The 24033-nt window shown below is 37.1% G+C and overlaps 1 protein-coding gene across 1 annotated transcript in view; it reads left to right on the plus strand.

Annotated features, from left to right (window-relative positions):
- LOC150100214 (uncharacterized) overlaps nt 1–24033 on the plus strand; it is an 850396-nt gene that overhangs the window by 755284 nt on the left and 71079 nt on the right. Inside the window, exons 42-45 of the mRNA XM_090402345.1 lie at nt 9636–9851; nt 10097–10150; nt 16300–16515; nt 16763–16964. Coding sequence (XP_090258471.1) covers nt 9636–9851; nt 10097–10150; nt 16300–16515; nt 16763–16964 — 688 coding nt within the window. The remainder of the gene's footprint in view (nt 1–9635; nt 9852–10096; nt 10151–16299; nt 16516–16762; nt 16965–24033) is intronic.

A 24033-nucleotide genomic window follows, 5' to 3' on the forward strand; every position in this document is an offset into this window, starting at 1 on the left:
GAAATGTGAAAGTTCTGAATAAAAATCAATGGCACAAAAATTAATGAGTGAACTCAGGATATTATTATTATTATTATTTGACACCTCCAGGAGGTCCAAAGACTCATCGAGGGAGAGTGTGCCAACAGCATCGAACGATTGGTCTCCTTCCAACTACTAACTGCGTTCAAACTTACTTAACTGAGCCATTAGTAGCAGAGGCTCTACCAATCAACCAACCTTTGCCGGCAAATCTCTTATATGGGAATAATAAATTGAAACCAGAATATCCTGAGTTTACCCATTAATTTTTATGCCATTAATCTTCCTGAAGTTAATATACTCCAGCAGATTTTATCAGATTTATTACATTCATCTGATGCTTTTATATTTTTGGATATATTAATTTATATAACCTTTCTTAAATGAACAGATATTTTTACTTGATTTTATTGATGTATATACCCAGGGCTCCACAAATATTCTCTCTCACCCACCACTGGCGAGTAGCTGTATAATGGACAAAACAGAATAGATAGTTTTTTTTAATTAATGAAAATAGTATTTATTTCATAAAAAATAATGTATCCATTCATGTTACAATACTTTAATCACTTTATAGACCTTCTGTTTACTTACTGGAACATATCATTAAAAAAATGGTGGTTCTTGTACAAATATATATTTTTGCTTTGTAAGGTTCTGCATAATTTGTCAAGCACTGTATATATCAAATATATAGTTTGATAACATTCCAGTTTAATTTATTTAAAAATTGTCTTGGCACTTTATAGCTAGAGTTGCTGACATTATAAAAAAATGACAACAACAACAATGTCTTCTAATCCCCTCACCATTTGTTCATTCCTGAGAAATTCATGCAATCAAAATTATGCATGATAATCTGGATGTGGTCATATAATATATATGGCCTTATAGAAAGATAACTTTTTTAATTATTATTATTACCCCAAGACCTCATGGAGTCAAAAACTCATCTGGGGAGGTCCTTTTATCACACACACAGCTCATCATACCATGTCTTAAACACTCAAACTCCTTGCGGACACCACACGCCCAGGCAAGGCATTCCAATCATTTATAACTTTGCATGAAAAAAACCTGCCTCTCACTCCCCTACTCACATCCTCTTTATACAGTTTACAGGGATGACCTCTGGTTCTCCTCCTATCTCCCACTATTTTCTGTAGAACTTCTCCAGCATTGATCCAATAACAACCCCTTACCAACTTGTAGGTCTCTATCATACCCCCCCCCTTCCTCCTGTCCACCAGACTCTGCAAATTACATCTTCTCAATCTTTCCTCATATCTCGACATTCCAGAGGTCAGAAACTACCTTAATCAATCACCTTGGGACCCTTTCCAACATCATCCTTCTGAAAACCAGGTAACCAAATCTAGGCACAATAGTAGTTTATGTGTGGCCTAATCAAAGCCTTATACAATGGAACAAGAATCTCCCTACGTCTACACACCAGTTTACTCTGCATCATTCCCAGAAGCCTTTGTGTTGTCTTCACAATTTTGGCTATGTGTTCCCTAAATTTATCCTTATCCACTATCACCCCCCCCCCCCCAGATCTCTTATTTCTTCCACCTCCAACAATATATCTTCACCAAGCATAAATTCTGCATCCCATCTTTGTTTTCCAAAATTTAAAACCTTACATTTTGCAACATTGAACTCACATCCCCAATCATTCAATTTATTCAAGTCTTCTTGTAGGGCCACAACATCTTGTTGAGCCTGTGTAGCTCAAAGAGCCTGTGTAGCTCAGTGGATGTGGCGTTTGCACACCACCTCGTTTGGCCGCATGAAGGAAGTCTTGGTTTCGAGTCTAGTCGGCGACTAGAGGAAATTTTTTTGAGTATAGAAAATGAGAGAATGGGTGTGCAAGAGGAGCAGGGAAACGGGGAGGCTCAGAGTGGACAGGGATACAGAGCGTGAGAAAGGTGGATGCTCCAAGAGGAGGTGAGAGAATGTGTAGACAGGAAAGTAATGGGATGATCAGGGATCAAAAGGAAACAGATGGAATTGCAAAGGGTTCTAAAATGAAGAAGCAGAAAGGGAAATGGCCCCAGTCCAGCATGGAGAGATCACATCGAGTGAGTGGTATCAGTGGAACTAGCTGTAGATCCAGAAATGAGTTGTTGTGTTTGTATACCAATGCTAGAAGTATAAGAAACAAGGCAGATGAAATGGTTACACTAATTGCGTCTGTGCACCCAGAGATTGTAGGAATAAGTGAGACATGGTTAGATGAGGATGACATCCTGACAGGAATAGAGATGGAAAGGTATGATGTGTTTTGTGAGGATAGAAGGGGTAAAAAGGGAGGGGGAGTGCTATTGATGATAGAGAAAGAGTTATGTCCATACAAGGTAGAGATGAAAGAGGGAAATCGGGCCAGTGGTTTTGAGGCAGTATGGTGTGAGATAGAGGTGAATAGAATCAAATACTTGGTGGGATGTTGTTATAGACCTGGTAATGTGGATGGTGGTGATAGTGAAATGTATAGTCAAATAAGCCAAGCAAATAAGAAAAGGGTGATCATTATGGGTGATTTTAATTATGGCAATATAGACTGGAATGAAGAGATAGCAACTGGAAGTAAAGAAAATGAGTTTCTTGAGTTTTTGAGGGATAACTACCTCAGACAGTATGTAACAGAGGGCACAAGAGGATTAAGGGTCTTGGATTTGGTCATCTCATCGGAGGATGTAATTATCAATGAGGTATCAAATCATCCACCAATTGGTGAAAGTGACCATGAGGTGATTACTTGGGTGGTTGCCAGCAGTGCAAGGACCCCTGTGAAAAAAGGGTATAAGTGGAACTACAAGGGGGGTGATTATGAAGAGCTCAGGAGACAGCTTGCAGGTGTAGCATGGAATGAGGAGTTAGCTGGAAAAGAGATCAATGCAGCTTGGGGGATTTTCAAAAAATATTTAGTGGATGCAATGTCTAAATGTATACCACGGGTGAGAAGGTTAAATAAGTTAGGTGTGAGATGGATGAATAAAGAGATTAAGCATGCAATACAGAGAAAAAGGGCATTGTGGAGGCAGCATAAGAGAAGTGGAAGTAACCAATTTCATGAGTTCTACAAAGACCAGGCAAGGAGAGTGACTTGGTTGGTGAGAGTAGCTAAAGAGAGGTATGAACAGCAGTTAGCTAATGAAGCTAAAAAGAATCCTAGGGAGTTCTTTCGAAATGTAGCCAGCAAAAGAAAGAATGATTATGGAAGGATGACATTGATTGGAGGAAATGGTATAAAGACAGCCGTGGCAGAATGTGTGGTGGAGATACTTAATGAGCAGTTCATAAAGAACTTTCAATCTTGTGAATGTGACTTCATAGAGAGATTAAGAGCAGTTGATGATGGGGAGGAGAGACTGACTGTAGTGAGCAAGAGGTGTTTGGGGAGTTGAGTAAACTAGATGTAAATAAGGCTGTGGGACTTGATAATATATCACCGCGTATTCTGAAGGAATGTGCCAGAGAGTTGACACCTGCCTTGACATATTTTTTTAATACGAGTCTTGCACTTGGTCAAGTCCCTAAAGAGTGGAAGGAGGGCAAGATTGTGCCACTTCATAAAGGAGGTGATCGAACTCAAGCATCAAACTATAGGCCTATCTGTGTGTCAGGTGTTGTGGTTAAGTTGTTGGAGAAGCTTGTGAGAACTAGGATCCAGAGTTGGGTTGACAACAATGGTATAATCTTTGATGGACAGCATGGATTTGCTAAAGGGAGGTCGTGTTTTAGTAATCTACTTACTTATTACAATAAAGTGACTGCTTCCTTGGACAGAGGAGAAGGATACACAGTAATATACTTGGATTTTGCAAAAGCTTTTGATAGAGTACCTCATGATAAGTTGACAGTCAAACTAGAGCAGATGGGGTTGGATATTAGATTAGTGCATTGGATTGGAGACTGGCTATCTGATAGGTATCAACAAGTTGTGTATGGGGGTGCAATATCCAGGAAAAGTAAAGTCACTAGTGGAGTGCCTCAGGGATCTGTTTTAGGGCCATTACTATTTAACTTGTATATTAATGATATTGGCGAAGATTTGGATGGAGATATTCAGTTGTTTGCAGATGATGCAAAGTTGGGACGAACCATAAAGAGTAGTTAAGATGTTGTGGCCTTGCAAGAAGACTTGAATAAATTGAGTGATTGGGCAAGCAAATGGGGATGCGAGTTCAATGTTGCAAAATGTAAGGTTTTAAAATTTGGAAAACAAAGATGGGATGCAGAATTTATGCTCGGTGAGAATATATTGTTGGAAGTAGAGGAAATAAGAGATCTGGGAGTGATAGTGGATAAGGATCTAAAATTTAGGGGACACATCGCCAAAATTGTGAAGACAACACAAAGACTTCTGGGAATGATGAGGAAGACACTGACGTGTAGAAGTAGGGAGATTCTTGTTCCATTGTATAAGGCTTTGATTAGGCCACACACGGACTATTGTGCCCAGATTTGATCACCTGGTTTTCAGAAGGATGAAGAGATGTTGGAAAGGGTGCAAAGGCGACTGACTAAGGTAGTTTCTGACCTCTGGAATGTCGAGTATGAGGAAAGATTGAAAAGATGTAATTTGCAGAGTCTAGTGGAGAGAAGGAAGAGGGGAGATATGATAGAGACCTACAAGTTGGTGAGGGGTTGTTATAGGATCAATGGTGGAGAAGTTCTACAGAGAATAGTGGGAGATCAGGGGAGAACCAGAGGTCATACCTGGAAACTGTATAAAGAGGGTGTGAGTAGGAGAGTGAGAGGCAGGTTTTTTTCTTGCAGAGTTGTGAATGATTGGAATGCCTTGCCTGAGAGTGTGGTGTCTGCAAGGAGTTTGAATGTGTTTAAGACCTGGTATGATGAGATGTGTGTGAGATAAAAGGACCTCCTAGATGAGTCTTTGACTCCATGAGGTCTTGTTTTAATAATAATAATAATAATCTTCATGGTTCGTCCCAACTTTGCATCATCTGCAAACAACTGAATATCTCCATCCAAATCTTCACCAATATGATTAATATACAAGTTAAACAGTAATGGCCCTAAAACAGGACCCTGAGGCATTCCACTAGTGACTTTCCTTTTCCTGATATCTCTCCCCCATACACAACTTGTTGATACCTATCAACTAGCCGGTCTCCAATCCAATGCACTAATCTAATATCTAACCCTATCTGCTCTAGTTTGACTGTCAACTTATCATGAGGTACTCTGTCAAAAGCCTTTGCGAAATCCAAGTATATTACTGTGTATCCTTCTCCTCTGTCCAAGAAAGCAGTCACTTTATTGTAATAAGTAAGTAGATTGTTAAAACATGACCTCCCTTTAGCAAATCCATGCTATCCATCAAAGATAATACCATTGTTGTTAACCCAACTCTGGATCCTAGTTCTCACAAGCTTCTCCAACAACTTAACCACAACACCTGATACACAGATAGGCCTATAGTTTGATGCTCGAGTTCGATCACCTCCTTTTTGAAGTGGCACAATCTTGCCCTCCTTCCACTCCTTAGGAACTTGACCGAGTGCAAGACTCATATTAAAAAAATATGTCAAGGCAGGTGTCAACTCCCTGGCATATTCCTTCAGAATATGTGGTGATATATTATCAAGTCCCACAGCCTTATTTACATCTAGTTTACTCAACTCCCCAAACACCTCTTGCTCACTTACAGTCAGTCTCTTCTCCCCATCATCAACTGCTCTCATTCTCTCCATGAAGTAACATTCACAAGATTGAAAGATCTTTATTAACTGCTCATTAAGTATCTCCATCACACATTCTGCAACAGCTGTCTTTATACCATTTTCTCCAATCAATGTCATCCTTCTATAATCATTCTTTCTTTTGCTGGCTACATATCGAAATTCTTTTTACATCTTCCCTAAGATATCCCTTTCTCCAAGATTTAATTAAATCTTCCTTAGTTTCTCTAAAATCTTCCTAATCCTTATCTGTGTGCTTTTGAACATCCAGATGGTTCTCAGAATTGTTTTGTTTACTTTTGCAATATCTCCTTGAACTTGAAATTCGTGTACACCTCTGTCATCCCCAAATTTCTAATATCATCAATTCTTGCAATATAGGTTGATAGACATAGGAGTGTCCTTCATCTGTCAACCTAAAGTGGTCAGTATAGGTTTGTTGAAGGATAGATCTTGCTTTAGTACTTGCATTTTATGAAAAATGATAAATGTGTTGGATAAGGGGGGCAAGGGGTTTGCTCACATATAGTGATATTTTTGCATTTCAATGTTATTTAAAGTGTGGCAAGTTGGTGCTCAAGTTGAGGGAATTGTGGGTGAATAATAGGTTAGTCAGGTACAATATAAGAAAAACATTCAACCATAGTAAAATCTATATAATTATTTATTGATAATCCAAACATCAGATATTTAGCAAATAACTCAATTTATCATCTGATCCCATGTGCTAGTTTTGAAATAATTGAAGTATGAACATATCTTGGGATTAACAGATTTTCATGAGCAAAAATTGAGATGTGGCGAATGCAATTGAGAAACAGAAAAGAAAAGTGAAACATATTGTAGTGTTCTTTAGAACAGATGATTCAATTAGTGGTAAAAGTAACAGTATGAAAGAGAGGATATTTAAAAAAAAATAAAGATATTGGTTGATGAAATTTTTCATTATATGGAAGATGGGGTAGAGGGCAAGGGAGAAATCCATTGAAGCTAAGTTTGCTTGCATTTAAAAAAGGGATGAGAGCTATATTTTTCTCTCACAGAGAGAGAGAGAGAGAGAGCGAATGAACAAACAAGCAAACATGTGCTCTAGGAGGTGGATTCGATTTAGGATCTGGGAGTGATATCTACAGAGACTTGAGGTCCGGTGGAGATTGTAAATGTCATAGAGACATTGTACATATCTCTACTCATCACTGTCTTTATCATAGCATCAAGTACAATGAGTAGTCTTTGTGACATTTGCAATGCCCATTGTACTTCAGGTCCTATGTAGATATCACTCCCAGATGATGACTATCCACTTCCTGAAGCACTGTTCCAATACAGTATATAGTCTTACAACCAAATGTGTGTTTATTTAGGTACTTGATTTTTCATTGTGTCAAGAAAACTTCAAATTGGAACAAGAGACAAATAACTAATGTACTGTATGCCCACAGATGGAGACCCTTTGACACTTCTGCTCATGTCAAAAGAAGGAGAATCCATTCTGATGTTAGGGTAATCAACGTGTTTCATGGGATGAGTGTTGATTATTGGACGTTGGAAAATTAGCTTTTCTTTTATGAAAATTCCAGTTCTTAAAGTGGTAGCTATTTTGCCTGTACAACAGTTGGAAAATTTATGTATAAAGCATGTGACTTTGCGTGTTGGTGGCCAATTCATACATCCTTTATTTCTTTCTCCCCTTCAGCATGAATTGACTATTCTTTTCACAAAACCAAGCTCATTTCATCGAAGTGTGGGTGTACAATATTATCAGTATCCGGAATAAGCGGAGTGAGTAAATGTAAATGAGTAAATTACAAAGTTGTTTGCATACGGTGATAAAAGGGATTATAACAGAGATGTTAGGGGGATTCTACTGAATTAATATGGAAAGCATTATATATAGAGTGGAAGATGGGAAGAGAAAGAAAGAGGACCCATCACTAGAAGTTGCATTAGGATGTGGTAAATAAGATAGTAGGTTTATTGTGCAGAGAATGGTGGGTGAATGGAATGAGTTGCCAAAATGATCATTATTATTAACATTTCACCTCCATAGAGTCAGAGACTCATCATGGGAGGTACAAATTATTGCACAAAGTGCTCATCCAACCATGCTTTAAACTGATTCAATGCATCTACACCCACAACACACTCAGGCAATGCATTCCACTCACCAGCCACTCTCCATGCAAAGAACCTACTCCTCACTCCTCTGTTCACACGCTCCTTATACAGTTTCCAGCGATGGCCTCTTGTTCTACCCCCCCCCTTTCCCATTCTATGAAAAATCTCTTCCATGTCGATCCGATAACAACCCCTGACTAGCTTATATGTCTCAATCACACCCCCCCCTTCCTCCTTCTCATGAGGCTCTGCAACTTACCTCGTACTCCACATTCCAAAGACCACTGACAACCTTTGTGAATCCTCTCTGGACCGTTTCTAACATATTCTCGTCACCATGAAAACCCGGCAATCAAATTTGTGCACAATAATCCATATGAGACCTGATCAAAGCCTTATACAAATGCATCATAACCTCTCTGTTTCTGAATGTCAGAATCCTCTGCATCATTGCTATTATCCGATGTGACGTCTTCACAACTTGTGCAATGTGGCCCCTGAATTTCAGATCCTTATCCACCAATACTACTAGATCTCTCATCTCCTCTACTTCCGTTAAAGTTTCCCCACAAAGTGTATACTTTGTGTCTCACCGTTGCTGACCAAATCTCAAACCTTACACTTTGCAATATTGAACTGAGAGTTTCACTTACTTGTCCATTCATGCAATCTATTCAAGTCCTCTTGTAAGGTCATAACATCTGCTTGACTCTGCATTTCTCTCCCCAGTTTTGCATCATCAGCAAACAGCCTCATATCACTAGTTAAACCCATCCCAATATCATTAACATACAAATTGAACAATAATGGCCCCAAAACTGTCCCCTGCGGCACACCATTAGTGACTTTTCTCTTTCGGGATACTGCACCCTATATACAACTTTCTGATACCTATCTAACAGCCAGTCGCTGATCCAACTAAGAAGTCTCTTATCCAGTCCCATCTGTTTCAATTTATTTAGTAGTTTGTTGTGAGGCAGTTTATCAAAAGCCTTTGCAAAATCTAAATACACCACTATATATGCATCTCCTCTGTCCAAGGTATTCGTCATCTTGTTATAGTACATATGCAGGTTAGTGAAACATGATCTCCCCTTAACAAGCCCATGCTGATAACCATAAAGAATACTGCTGTTATCAACCCATTTCTTTATCCTAGATATCTCACCAATCTCTCTCTCTCTCTCTAGTACTTTCAGCACAACTCCAGATATACAGATTGGCCTATAACTTGAAGCTACAGCCTTATCACCACCTTTATGCAGTGGAACAATTTTACCCTCCTTCCACTCCCTTGGAAACTGTGCTGTTGTGAGACTTTTATTAAACAGGCATGCCAATGCTATTGCTAATTCTCTGGAACATTCCCTTAAGATGCGTTGTGATATGTCATCAAATCCTATTACCTTATTGTCAACAAGTTTATTTATTTCTTCAAATACCTCCTGCTCACTCACAATTAAATCATCCCCTCCTATGTCCTCTACACTTAAGTTCCTCGTGATTCCATCCTGATCAGGATGGAACACTCTTATAAATTGATCACTGAATACCTCAATAATGTCTTCTGCAGCAGTTACTATTCTATTACTTTCATCCACTAACTTCATCTTACCATGATCATTCTTCCTTCTATCTTAGAAGGAAGAATTGGATTCTAGCTTGGATGAAATATTTAATAGTATGATAAATGAAGTTTTTATATGTTCAGTGGCTCAGTGTGTGTGTGTGTGTGTGTGTGTAGTTTGCTTTCTGAAAAATATAACAACATTTTAACTTTAGGGTGCTGTTGGCCCTGCTGGCCCAACTGGACCATCGGGAGAAAGAGGAGAACGTGGTGAAACTGGTCCAAGAGGTGTTCCAGGTCCTCAGGGTCCACGAGGGCTACCAGGTGCTCAAGGAAATGCTGGTATGAAAGGAGATAGAGGATTAGCTGGAGAGAATGGTGCCAAAGGCCATCGAGGGTTAATTGGATTGCAAGGCCTTCCTGGACCTCCGGTAAAATTTATTTTATTTTACTATTTGTAAATGTGTTATCACTTTTTCAGAGAATACAAAATAAAATGTTTAATCTATATTTTTTCAGTTCTTGTGCTATTAATTTTCTGAAATTAATATTTGAAAATAATATGAAAAATAAATTGAAATATTTTATATACCCAAAGTAATACTAAATTATAATTATAATTTTAGTAAAATTTTCAACATAATAATGAAAACAATATATATATTTTTTTTTTCAGGGTATTCCTGGTGAAAAGGGTATGATTGGACCTCCTGGTCCACATGGAATGGAGGCAAGTTGTGAGATTTTGTTTTATTCCAGTGAACTATTATTTATCAATATAGATTTCTAAAATTAAACTTGTTAACAAAGCATATTCTTGTTTTATCTTTTATCCAAGTGTAAACAAAGTCTGCATGCAAAGTTTCTTCACAACTAAGCTACTTGTACATAGAAGCTGATGAACTCACATGAACTGTCTTAGTGTCTCATAATGTAAAGCACACACTCTTTCAGATGTGTATAATGCTGTGCATTATGGGAAGGGTCACTACCCAAACTGGTTTCAATCTTTATTAAGGTACTGTTAAAGTGCAGGGTACCTCTCCAAAAATTCTGAGTGATCTTGTAGATCACTCTAAATCTCACTGAGTGACTGTAATGGATCTCTACTAAACTTATCACTACTGACTAGAACCCCCCCCCACCACCACCACAAAGTAGGAAAGCCATTTATGTATATGTGTGTGGGCAGGGTGTCTTCTCCAAAAACCAGGTGATCCTTCAGATTACTCTAACCTCGATGAGTGACTCAAAAGGATCTTTCTAACTCAATATACTCAGCAGTGGTTCCACCAGACAAAACCTGCAGAATCCTCAAGTCCACCCAGTGGTAGGCAAAAACCCAACCCAAGCCAAGCATCAACCTCCCAGGGCAAGGCATCCGTCCATCAAAGGACCCTGGTAAAGGCCACGTTAGTAAGAAGTCATATTAGGCAAGTCACTAATGGAATGCAGTGATTGAGACTACTTCAGCATATCCTGCATCTGTAGAAATTGCATAAGTGGGAGCAAGACCCTGAAGATATACTCAGGCTGAATCAGTGCAAAAGTTATATTTTTCACATATACAAGTAGTAAAAAGATGTACCAACTTATTATTAAAATTTTCTGGATTAGGGATAGATGTATAAAGTTTTTTTTCCCCCACTTGGGTGAAAATAAAAATTAAACTTGTCAAGAAATTATATTCTTGTTTTATCCTTTATTCTAAGTGTAAGCAAAGTCTATTCTTGAAGTATCTTCACCCTGTTAAAGTTATATACCATATAATTTAAAATCATATGGTATATATATATATATATATATATATATATATGTAGAATATATTATTATTATAATTATTATTAATTGATGCCTCCAGAGAGTCCAAAGACTCGTCGAGGCAGGGCACCTTCTCTACAACACTGTCTCTACCACTCAATCCACCAACTGACTGCAATGACACCAATGCCATCTACTGCCAACCACCACCACCACCACCACCACTAGGATTTCCAGACAATCACAAACATCCATGCCCACGGCGGGATTCACACCCGCAGCCTTTTGGCTTGAGAGCGAATACACTAACCACTTGGCCAGCCAGCCTGGCTGGCTGAGTGGTTTAAATATAGTATTATATACTGTATTTTATCAATATAGATTTCTGTGAAATGTAAGAAAGAAATTATTTATATTTCTTAGTAAATGAAAGAATGTTTTTGATATTTGCTTAATTGATTGGAAATATACCACTGTTAATTACTGCCAAGTATAGAAGTGATCTGAAGATCACAAAAAGAAGATTTTTTTTTGCTTAACCTTGGTGTAATTTCATCCTGAATAAGGACCAAATGTCACATAAAGCATGTTTATTTGATAATCAAATTGAATAGTTGCTTAAGGTTAAAAGCTAGATAATTAGGAGGCTGCCACCATATATTCTGTAATTTGGATCAACTTAGATACAGATACCAGTAAAATTGGAACTTAGGTTACCACCTAAGTGATTTCTAATGTTCATTATGAGATATTATTGTTTACTGCAGGTTTAAAGTGGATTGAAAAAAGTACCATGTGTGGTCTCTAGAGCTGAATTTCCAGATTAGCTAACTTTCAACTTTCAGATTACTAACTTTTGTGAGTGAGCTTCACATTATTTTTAATGTGAAGCTCACTCACAAAAAATTAGGATTTAGCCAACCAAACTGTATTCTTCATTAACTGTATACTAATTATGATAGCACAACATGATCAAGTCTTATGATGTTAACTGGGACATAATAACATCAATGCAGAATAAGTGAAATCATCCTGAATAACAAATATAAGGATAATTTATTTTGGAAACATGGATCAGGGAAAGGAAGTAGCCATAACACTCCACATTAAACATGAAGATAAACTTCTTGTACAGAAAGAAATTTCAAGCAGAGTGGTGCTAACAAATTCCAGGTTGATAAAATCAATTATGTTATTATTTGCACCTATATAAATTTCACTGTAGCAGAGGGTTCTTCTCATCATTATTATAAAAGGAACCATGACATAAAGAAAGAGGAAAAGCTGCTTTTTTGGTAAACAGAATAAGAAATTAATCCCATCACTATAGAACTGTTTGGGATTGAGGAGAAACAAGAAAGTAACAAGTAGCTGTTAGATTTCTGATTAGCTTTGTGTGCATGTACATACATACACACAAAGCAAAAATGCATTTTTTGATTACTTTATAATATATTCATACAGGCAGTTAGAATTTGAAATAAAAAGTGAAAACTGCATCCAGTTTTGAACAGCATTAAGTGAGGATTTCATTGGCAGGAAAACAAGAAAGTAGTTATCAGATTTCTGACATGAGTTCTTTACAATATCTGTTAATATAGAAAGAAGTAAAGTAGAATATCCTTTAGATGCAAACTATTATCAAATAATTTGACATAAGAATCAAATTGAACTGAGAGACTTGAGTAGCATAATTGAGGTTGAAGAAAAAAAGCAGAAGCGAAAATACATTTTGATAATGAATAACATTACAGAGAATGAAGCAGACAAAAAGTGATGATGAATGAATTTAATCATATAAATAAGTTCAAGATGAAAGTAGGACATTTGAAATGAGAAGTGGACTGTTTGGAGAGAAATAAGTTGAGGAAAGTGTAAGAAAGATATGCAAGTTTGGATGAAGAGAAAATGAGGAAATTGGTGTATGAAGATTCTTTTTTTTTTTTTTTTTTTGATGCAAGGCAAAATATTAGGGACTAGTTTGCAAGGTGGAACAATATCAAAAGCTGGATTGATTGATTGATTCATTCATGATTTATGGTGTGAGGACAAAGGTCATACTGCACTTTGATAATGAATAACATAACAGGTTGCAAAGGTTGCATCAGTACAAAAGGTAATAATAAATAGTAATCAAGTGATAAATTAGTAAATAATATGAACTGAACAAAAAGCAAATTAAAAATTATAAATTAAACAATTCATAATCAAATATGCTTAAATAATGAATTCTTTGTAAAAAGTTAAACACAACGTGCAATTTTACCGAGTCTGATAACATCTACCTGAGTGTACATGACTCATCAGGATTAGTAAAAATTACATTTCACTCTCGTATGAAGTGCTGACATTGCACCAGAATATGACAAATGGATGCATGTTGCATTTTTCACACATAAGTGGGTCATCTGCCTTCAGTAAATAAGAATGTGTAAGATGACTATGACTTGTGCAGAGCCTAGCAAGAAAAACCTCCTCTCTTCTGTTTCTACATTGACTACAATGCGATTAAATCTGCTATATAATTATTTCTCTTTGTACTGTAGTTATTCCATTAAAGTGTATTATGAATGCCAATGCTTAATTTCAGGCTTAATCACAGTGCAATTTGTTTGTCAGTGCTTCATGCCATGAAGACTGCCATTGGGTAATTAGCTTTTATCTTATAAGCTGTCTGAAGTCTGCTTATGGGACTGTCAAACAGAACATGGAAAAAAAGTATGAACTGATCTAGCAACTGCATCTGCATTTCCTTTAATTCCAGTGTAGCTGGGAATCCAGCACAACTGAACATCAAAATTAAGGGTCTTTATTTTGTACAACAATTGTAAAATATCACAAAACATTAGATGTGGATTATACACAGGAGACAGGAAGGCATGTAGAGCTCAATGAGTATGAAAGCAGTGGTTGAAGATAATTATGAATAACAAGAGAAATAGTGCACACTTACATGGAGTCCTTCACATGACCAAAACATGAGCTTGAGTGACATGGGAAGCAACTAACAAGAGCACAAAAAAATGAGTGAGAAACTGGAAATAAGAGAGAGAGAGCATATTGTATGGAGATTCTATGATAAGAGGTGTGAAGCTTTCATCACATCAAGCACACCTCTTATCATAGAATCTATGATAATGTTTCTTCAGGTGTAAAGATCAAGGATGTCAGTGAAGCTGTTGGTGTGCAGAGAGGGAATTATTTGACACCTCCAGGGAGTCCAAGGACTCATCGAGGGAGGGGGTACCTGCTCTACAACTCCTTCTCCACCATTCAATCACCAACTGACCGCAACTACACCTACGCCATTTACCTCTGGCTACCACCAGCACTGGTATTTCCACAGACAATCACAAACATCCATGCCCACAGCGGGATTCGAACCCGCGGCCTTATATGAAAGAATTCCTGAAAGAAGTGAAAAAGAATGAAAGAGTAAAGATTGTGAATCTTGTGCAATGGTAATGTAAAAATAATCATAATTTAACATTATGAATATTTTTACAAATTGTTTATGTTAGTATATTATTAGTTTTGATTTCGTAACATGTATATCTTCACTTGCGATAACATGTACATGTATATCTGCACTTGCGATGTGCCCATTATTGATATTATAATTGTCAAATATAAAATGTAAAGCATTTGAAAATTGATGTACTTACTAGATTCTAATAATTATGTTACTTTCATTCCTGTTATTGTAATTTAAAATTATCATGTGTTGTGTTTTGATAAGACATTCTTGTTTACGCTAATGGAGACAACGTGTCAGCCATTATACCTAACTTCTTGCTTGCAACTTTCATGGAGCGTGCATGCTTGCCGAGGAGTTTGATGTGTGATTGACAGCTGACAGAGAGAGCATTCGGTATCAAGGTAATGGGAAAAAACAAGAGAGAGCTAATGGTAGTTTAAGAACGCAGACCAGAGAAATTTTGTTCTTAGAAAGGTTTAAGTTTTTACATGACATTCAGAAGAATATTAATAGACGATTCCGAAAAGGAATTGTAGAACTGTGAATCTTTAAACTCGAGGAGTTGTGACTGTCAACAAGTATTTAGTAAATAAAAGAAGATATTGCAGTCGACGTTTTAAAGGAATGTTCGAGGAAATACTGATTGGAAAGTTTTATCTGTCTTAAGGATGCCGGATCTATTTGTTATTTCTACTGGAAGAGGTGATGGAATTAGCGCAACTTACATATGTTATTTATTAAGTAGTAGAAGAAACTTCTTTCTCTGGTACTGTAAATTGTGCGTCAAATAGAACTACAAGAGGTAAGAGTATTTATACTTCAGAGACAGGAGGAATAATATTGTGTGCTGTATAAGGGAACAAAAAAAGGTTCCTATGGAAAAGAAGAAGAAAATGTTTATATTTTTGGTAAAGGCCCTAACAAAGAAACTGACTATGAACAATTTTGTCATGTCTACCAGACTAAACACCTTGTGAAAACAAGGTGTTTAGTCTGGTAGACATGATTAAGTATATGTAGACATGATTAAACAATCCAGTACTAGATTGAGTCAGAGAATAGGTGATTTTAATATTTTTGGATAAGAAAATCTCTAAAGTGTAGATTTATTTTAGAAGACCTTGGATCCAGTATTTTGTAGTTATGTAATTTTTAAAAAGATAAAGAGGTACTGGAAAGGGTCCAGAGATGATTGACTAAAGGTAGTTTCCGATCTTTGAAGTGTGGAGTATGAAGAAGGTTGAAGAGATACAATTTACAGAGCCTAGTGGAGAGGAGGAGAGGTGATATAATAGAGATGTAGAAGTTTGTAAGGGATTTTTATCAAATTAACATCGAAGAATTTTTTTGTAGAATATTTCATAGTACTGGAAGCTGTATAAAGAGGGTGTGGGCAAAGGAGTGAGCAAAAATTTTTTGTATGGAGAGTACTAAATGATTAGAATGCATTGCCTAAGAGTATGTTGACTGCAGAGAATGTGAACGTATTTAAAGCATGGTATCATTAGTTATGTGTATGACAGAGGGACCTCCCACGATGAGTCTTTGATTCCATGGAGGGCTGAGGATAATAATAATAATAATAATTATTCTTATTATAATTATTAATGTTCATTTACATCTTGAATTTTATTTTATAGGGCAATCCTGGTCCAAAAGGACCTCAAGGGAGAGATGGTAGTCATGGAACTCCAGGACTCTCGGGTCCACCTGGACCTCGTGGAACTCCGGGTGATGCAGGAAAGGCTGGACCTGTAGGACCACCTGGTCCTCCAGGCCCTCCAGGTAATCCTGGAGAACCGTTTGGATATGATGCAAGTGCTTTGGCAGCTTTACTTGGCCAGGGACAGATTAAGGTGAGTTAGTTTTCCAAAAATGTATAATTTCCTTATAGAATAGATATAGTTAGAAAAAGCAACATCGTTACTTTAATTTAATCTGCATACAACATATATAGAATATAATAAAGATTTATAAATGTAAAAAAAATGAAACAATAGCAGATATCTTGATGTAAAATCCACAAAACACTTTTTTTTGTTCTATAAAACATGACCATAGCCTGTCATATATGAACACATTATTGTTATTACAATTATAAAGGGACCAGATCCTCTATTAGGAGACGAACCAGAAAAATTATTTTCTCCTGATACACCAATTGAAGAAAAGAAGAAACTTGTTTTTGAATTTTATGACAACCTAATACAGGAGTATGAAAAGTTCCGTAAGCCCACAGGAGATAAAGATGCTCCTGCCACAACATGTCGTGATTTGGCTGTAGCTCATCCAGAATATCCAAGTGGTAAGTTGGAAAAATGATGTAAATTTTCTAATAATTGTCTCTTTTTAATCTTTGTATATTGTATGTACTTAACATCCAGTAAATGTTAATGTTTGTGAGTTGTAATATTTTAAATATTTTATACATATTTTGGCTACATAGCTTGAGCATTCAAAACTGAGTGGCTTTATCCTGAGTGGCTTATCCAAAATGATAACAATGATGATATCTTTTTTTTAATTGGTAGAGGAACAGATGTGGAAAATCATTTAAAAACAAAAATAAATATAAACAGACTAAAGATATTATAATAAAATTAAACTATTATAATATTACAACATTATAGCATTACAACACACTGAAGCTATGTGTGATCCAAAACAAAATGACATACACTTACTAATAACAATTTCCAAAATTTTGGGCATAAATATTCTTCCGTCATTGGGGGTTTTAGAGTTCAATGATATAGAAGAATCTCAGCACTTTCTTTGATGTGTTTGAGGAACTGCACCATTCAAGAGTCCAGTGGGTTGTGTTGTTAATCCCATGTTATACATTCTGCAATATCAGATTTGTAATGCTTAATCAATTGAATATATGGTTTGTGTTCTGAGATATATTTTACAACTGATTAGTGTATTTTGTCCAAAATGGGATAAGTTGCAAAAACTTGAAATTTGATAGACACAGCAAATGGGGACTGTTTTTCTTTAGGAGATGACAAAAGTAGGCTGATTCTAAATTAAAGATACCAAGAAATTATATACTTGGTTTAATCTATTATCCAAGTGTAAGCAAACAAAGTTTGTACCAAAAATATCTTTCAGGACTGGGGCAACTTGTCATAGTATTATACATGTCTGTAAGGAGATGTGCTTTGCATTATGGGATACTAAGGCAATTGATGAAATTATACGTGTATAATTTTGCATACATTATTATTATTATTATTATTAAACAAGACCTCATGGAGTCAAAGACTCATCTAGGAGGTCCTTTTATCTCACACACATCTCATCATACCGGGTCTTAAACACATTCAAACTCCTTGCAGACACCACACTCTCAGGCAAGGCATTCCAATCATTCACAACTCTGCACGAAAAAAACCTGCCTCTCACTCCCCTACTCACACCCTCTTTATACAGTTTCCAGGTATGACCTCTGGTTCTCCCGTGATCTCCCACTATTCTCTGTAGAACTTCTCCACCATTGATCCTATAACAACCCCTTACCAACTTGTAGGTCTCTATCATATCTCCCCTCTTTCTTCTCTCCACTAGACTCTGCAAATTACATCTTTTCAATCTTTCCTCATACTCGACATTCCAGAGGTCAGAAACTACCTTACTCAGTCGCCTTTGGACCCTTTCCAACATCTCTTCATCCTTCTGAAAACCAGGTGACCAAATCTGGGCACAATAGTCCATGTGTGGCCTAATCAAAGCCTTATACAATGGAACAAGAATCTCCCTACTTCTACACGTCAGTGTCCTCCTCATCATTCCCAGAAGTCTTTGTGTTGTCTTCACAATTTTGGCGATGTGTCCCCTAAATTTTAGATCCTTATCCACTATCACTCCCAGATCTCTTATTTCCTCTACTTCCAACAATATATTCTCACCAAGCATAAATTCTGCATCCCATCTTTGTTTTCCAAATTTTAAAACCTTACATTTTGCAACATTGAACTCACATCCCCATTTGCTTGCCCAATCACTCAATTTATTCAAGTCTTCTTGCAAGGCCACAACATCTTCACTACTCTTTATGGTTCGTCCCAACTTTGCATCATCTGCAAACAACTGAATATCTCCATCCAAATCTTCGCCAATATCATTAATATACAAGTTAAATAGTAATGGCCCTAAAACAGATCCCTGAGGCACTCCACTAGTGACTTTCCTTTTCCTGGATATTGCACCCCCATACACAACTTGTTGATACCTATCAGATAGCCAGTCTCCAATCCAATGCACTAATCTAATATCCAACCCCATCTGCTCTAGTTTGACTGTCAACTTATCATGAGGTACTCTATCAAAAGCTTTTGCAAAATCCAAGTATATTACTGTGTATCCTTCTCCTCTGTCCAAGGAAGCAGTCACTTTATTGTAATAAGTAAGTAGATTACTAAAACACGACCGCCCTTTAGCAAATCCATGCTGTCCATCAAAGATTATACCATTGTTGACAACCCAACTCTGGATCCTAGTTCTCACAAGCTTCTCCAACAACTTAACCACAACACCTGACACACAGATAGGCCTATAGTTTGATGCTTGAGTTCGATCACCTCCTTTATGAAGTGGCACAATCTTGCCCTCCTTCCACTCTTTAGGGACTTGACCAAGTGCAAGACTCGTATTAAAAAAATATGTCATGGCAGGTGTCAACTCTCTGGCACATTCCTTCAGAATACGCGGTGATATATTATCAAGTCCCACAGCCTTATTTACATCTAGTTTACTCAACTCCCCAAACACCTCTTGCTCACTTACAGTCAGTCTCTCCTCCCCATCATCAACTACTCTTAATCTCTCCATGAAGTCACATTCACAAGATTGAAAGATCTTTATGAACTGCTCATTAAGGATCTCCACCACACATTCTGCAACAGCTGTCTTTATACCATTTCCTCCAATCAATGTCATCCTTCCATAATCATTCTTTCTTTTGCTGGCTACATATTGAAAGAACTCCCTAGGATTCTTTTTAGCTTCATTAGCTAACTGCTGTTCATACCTCTCTTTAGCTACTCTCACCAACCAAGTCACTCTCCTTGCCTGGTCTTTGTAGAACTCATGAAATTGGTTACTTCCACTTCTCTTATGCTGCCTCCACAATGCCCTTTTTCTCTGTATTGCATGCTTAATCTCTTTATTCATCCATCTCACACCTAACTTATTTAACCTTCTCACCCGTGGTATACATTTAGACATTGCATCCACTAAATATTTTTTGAAAATTCCCCAAGCTGCATTGATCTCTTTTCCAGCTAACTCCTCATTCCATGCTACACCTGCAAGCTGTCTCCTGAGCTCTTCATAATCACCCCCCTTGTAGTTCCACATATACCCTTTTTTTCACAGGGGTCCTTGCACTGCTGGCAACCACCCAAGTAATCACCTCATGGTCACTTTCACCAATTGGTGGATGATTTGATACCTCATTGATAATTACATCCTCCGATGAGATGACCAAATCCAAGACCCTTAATCCTCTTGTGCCCTCTGTTACATACTGTCTGAGGTAGTTATCCCTCAAAAACTCAAGAAACTCATTTTCTTTACTTCCAGTTGCTATCTCTTCATTCCAGTCTATATTGCCATAATTAAAATCACCCATAATGATCACCCTTTTCTTATTTGCTTGGCTTATTTGACTATACATTTCACTATCACCACCATCCACATTACCAGGTCTATAACAACATCCCACCAAGTATTTGATTCTATTCACCTCTATCTCACACCATACTGCCTCAAAACCACTGGCCCGATTTCCCTCTTTCATCTCTACCTTGTATGGACATAACTCTTTCTCTATCATCAATAGCACTCCCCCTCCCTTTTTACCCCTTCTATCCTCACGAAACACATCATACCTTTCCATCTCTATTCCTGTCAGGATGTCATCCTCATCTAACCATGTTTATACATACGTGTATAATGTATAGCATTATACATGCATTTTACATACATTATACATACATGAATAATGCATTGCATTATATATGTCCGCAAGGAGATGTGCTTTGCATTATGGGATACTAAGGCAAATGATGTGAAGTCATACCATCTTTGCCACAAGTTGTCCCAGTCCCAAAAGAAACTTGAGGTGCAAACTTTGTTTGCTTACACTTGAATAATGGATTAAACCAATTATATAATTTCTTGGTATCTTTAATTTATAATATAACCAAGTGAAAAACTTTCAACAACTATCTATCTCTAATCCAGAGTATTTTAATAATAAGATGTGTCACCTTTTGGCAACTCATATAGGGAAATATGACTTTTGCATTACTTCAACCTTGGTATCTCACTTCCGGGTCTGGCTCCCACCGATGAGACCTCAATAAAGATTGAAACTGTCTGGGTAGTGGCCCTTCCCATAACGCATAGCATTATACATGTCCGCAAGGAGATGTGCTTTGCGTTATAGGATAACCAAGGCAAGTGATGTGAAGTCATACCATCTTTGCCACGAGTTGCCCCAGTCCTGTAGAATCATCAAGTAGTATCTGCTATCCTATAATAAAACTCTATTAATGCAATCTTATTTTGATGGAAACAGAGCACAACCTGGTAGACAAGAAAGAGTGACTAACGGTATGCAAGTAAATGTGTGTGGGATTAATCAAGATAAGAAATGAGATACATTGCATGAAATGAGACAGTTCTTAGATTTAACATGTTCCCATAGGGCAGTATTCCACATGTTACACTGCTTGTGGGAAGTCACTTTACCATATGTACATCCATTTCACATCAACATGTATATTTATTTTCACAAACTTTACATGGCATGTTAGTTCAACTTTTTCAGTAGAATTTTGTGAAATTAGCATTTTATGAACTATCTTAATGATAACAAAAATCTCTAATGCAGTTTGAATTGATTTCAAGTTATATATATATATATATATATATATATATATATGAAGGAGGTACAAGACAGTTGGTGGTGATTGGACCCATGAAGAGTATAAAGTGCAGGCTAGAAAGGTGACGAGCATGGTAAAGAAAGAAAAGGTGCAGTATGAGAGGAGATGGTCTGGTCAGGCCAAGGTTAACTCAAGAGAAATTTTCTGTTGACAGAAAGAGGAAGAATAATTATGACCGATTAACATTGGTGGTTAGTCATGTCAGCAGACTAACAGCTGCAAAAGATATAGTGGAATTATGAACGATCACTTTATTAACATATATCATACTGGTGTAAAGGATGCGGTGCAATATATAGAAGAGAGTCAAGTATTAAGAGAATTCAAAGTAAAAGAATCAGAGGTGCATCAAGTGCTGGTTGGGTTAGATGTTAATAAGGCTGTGGGAATGAATGACATATCACCACTTATTCTTAAGGAATGTGCACCACAGTTGGCTATGTCTCTGACCTCTGACCTATTTAATGAAAGTCTTGCAGTAGATAGGGTTCTGAAGGAGTGGAAAGAAATAAAAATAGTGCCACTCCACAAGCATCGTTCTAAGACAGAAGTCTCCAACTATAGGCCAGTCTGTATAACTGCGGTTGTGGTCAAGGTGTTGGAGAGATTGGTAAGGAATAAAATACAGGATTGGGTTGATGGACATAGCATTCTTTATGATGGTCAGCATGGATTTGTAAAGCATAGGTCCTATTTTAGTAATTTACTCGTATTTTATGAGAAGGTGACAAGTGTGTTAGATAAGAGAAAATCATATACAACGATATTCTTAGACTTTGCAAAAGTTTTTGATAGATTATCACATGATAAGTTGGTGTACAAGCTGTAGAAGATGGGAATAGATAGTATATTGGTTAGATGGATCAGAGATTGACTCTCTAAACGATATCAGCAGGTTGTGTATGATGGAGCAGTGGCTCACAAAAAGGAGGGTAAACAGTGGTGTGCCCCCAGTGTTCTGTTCTTGGGCCCCCTGCTGTTTAGCTTGTTTGTAAACGATATATCATGTGGACTGACTGACTGGGGATCTTCAGTTGTTTGCTGATGATTCAAAGTTGGGAAGAATTATAAGTAACACTGCTGATGTTAATTCCCTTCAGGAAGATTTGAATAGACTTTTTACTTGGGCAAAAGAGTGGAGTTGCAGTTTTAATATCAATAAGTGCAAGGTATTGCATTTTGGAGTGCAGAAATATAAGGCTGTGTACAATCAATGGTGCTGAACTGCAGGAATGGTTGACAGTAACCTGTAGTTTAGAGGAGATGTTGCTAGTGTTGCAAAGGCTGCACATCATAGTGCTGCTATGAAGTACTCTAACATGTAAGGATAAGGAAGTGGTTGTACCACTGTATAAGGCACTGGTCAGACCACACTTAGACTATTGTGCTCAAATCTGGTCACCTGGTTTACAATGTGATGTGGAGACATTGGGGAGGGTGCAGTGATGAGTGACTAAGACAATATCAGGACTTTGTAATGCTGTCTATGGAGAGAGAGAGAGGTGATATGATAGAGACATTTAAGATAGTGAGAGGATTTTATCAGATTAATTCAGAGGGGATTATAAAACGAGTAGAAGGCGAGAGGGGAAGAACCAGAGGCCATTCCTGGAAGTTGTGTAAAGATGTGGTGAAAAGGGGTGTGAGTAGATTTTTTACATGGAGAATTGTCAGTGAATGGAATGCATTACCAGAATGTGTTGTTAATGCAAGGAGTGTTAAGGATTTGTAGATTATATATGATAAATATGTTGTCAGTTGAATGAACCTCCCACAATGAGTCTGCTGACTCCATGGAGGGTGTAATAATAATAATAATATATGGCATCGTCATCATCATCAAATTCCTGACATGTACCTTCAAGGCGTGTACAGGATATGATAGTATTACATGAAACACTTACATCATTACAAACTTCCTATCTACAATATTCCTCCAAATCAATCTGTTACCTGTCAAGACCCTAACATTATCAGATCTTATATTTCTGTCTTCTAAGATATTTTTTACTATATCAGTCCACCTATACCTTGGTCTTCCTCTGGATCTTTTTTCCTGCCAACCTGACAGAGAACATTTGTTTTGCTAATGGAAGAAACCAAGAATATAATTTCTTGGCATCTTTAATTTATATTACACAGGTATAATACAAGCTGCTACAACTGCTGTACCCAAAATGTCAAGTTGGTTTTTGCTCTTCCCTAAACTGCACTGCAATTCAGAAGGTATAGCAGCCAAGAAAGCTCAAAACAAAGCTTGAAGTATCTTTCACATTACTCCATGACATAAAAGCTAATTGTCTTCAAACATGCTTATAATTAAGCATGGCACATATACTGTGTACTAAAAGGGCTTATTGTTCCAATTTCCATCTTCTATCACCAGATCTTCCAGTGCTAAAGATGGCTTGGACAAAA

Source organism: Typopeltis vanoorti, chromosome 13 (assembly GCF_054136105.1).
Source record: "Typopeltis vanoorti isolate ZY-2024b chromosome 13, IOZ_Tvanoo_1.0, whole genome shotgun sequence".
Classification (NCBI taxonomy): domain Eukaryota; kingdom Metazoa; phylum Arthropoda; class Arachnida; order Uropygi; family Thelyphonidae; genus Typopeltis; species Typopeltis vanoorti.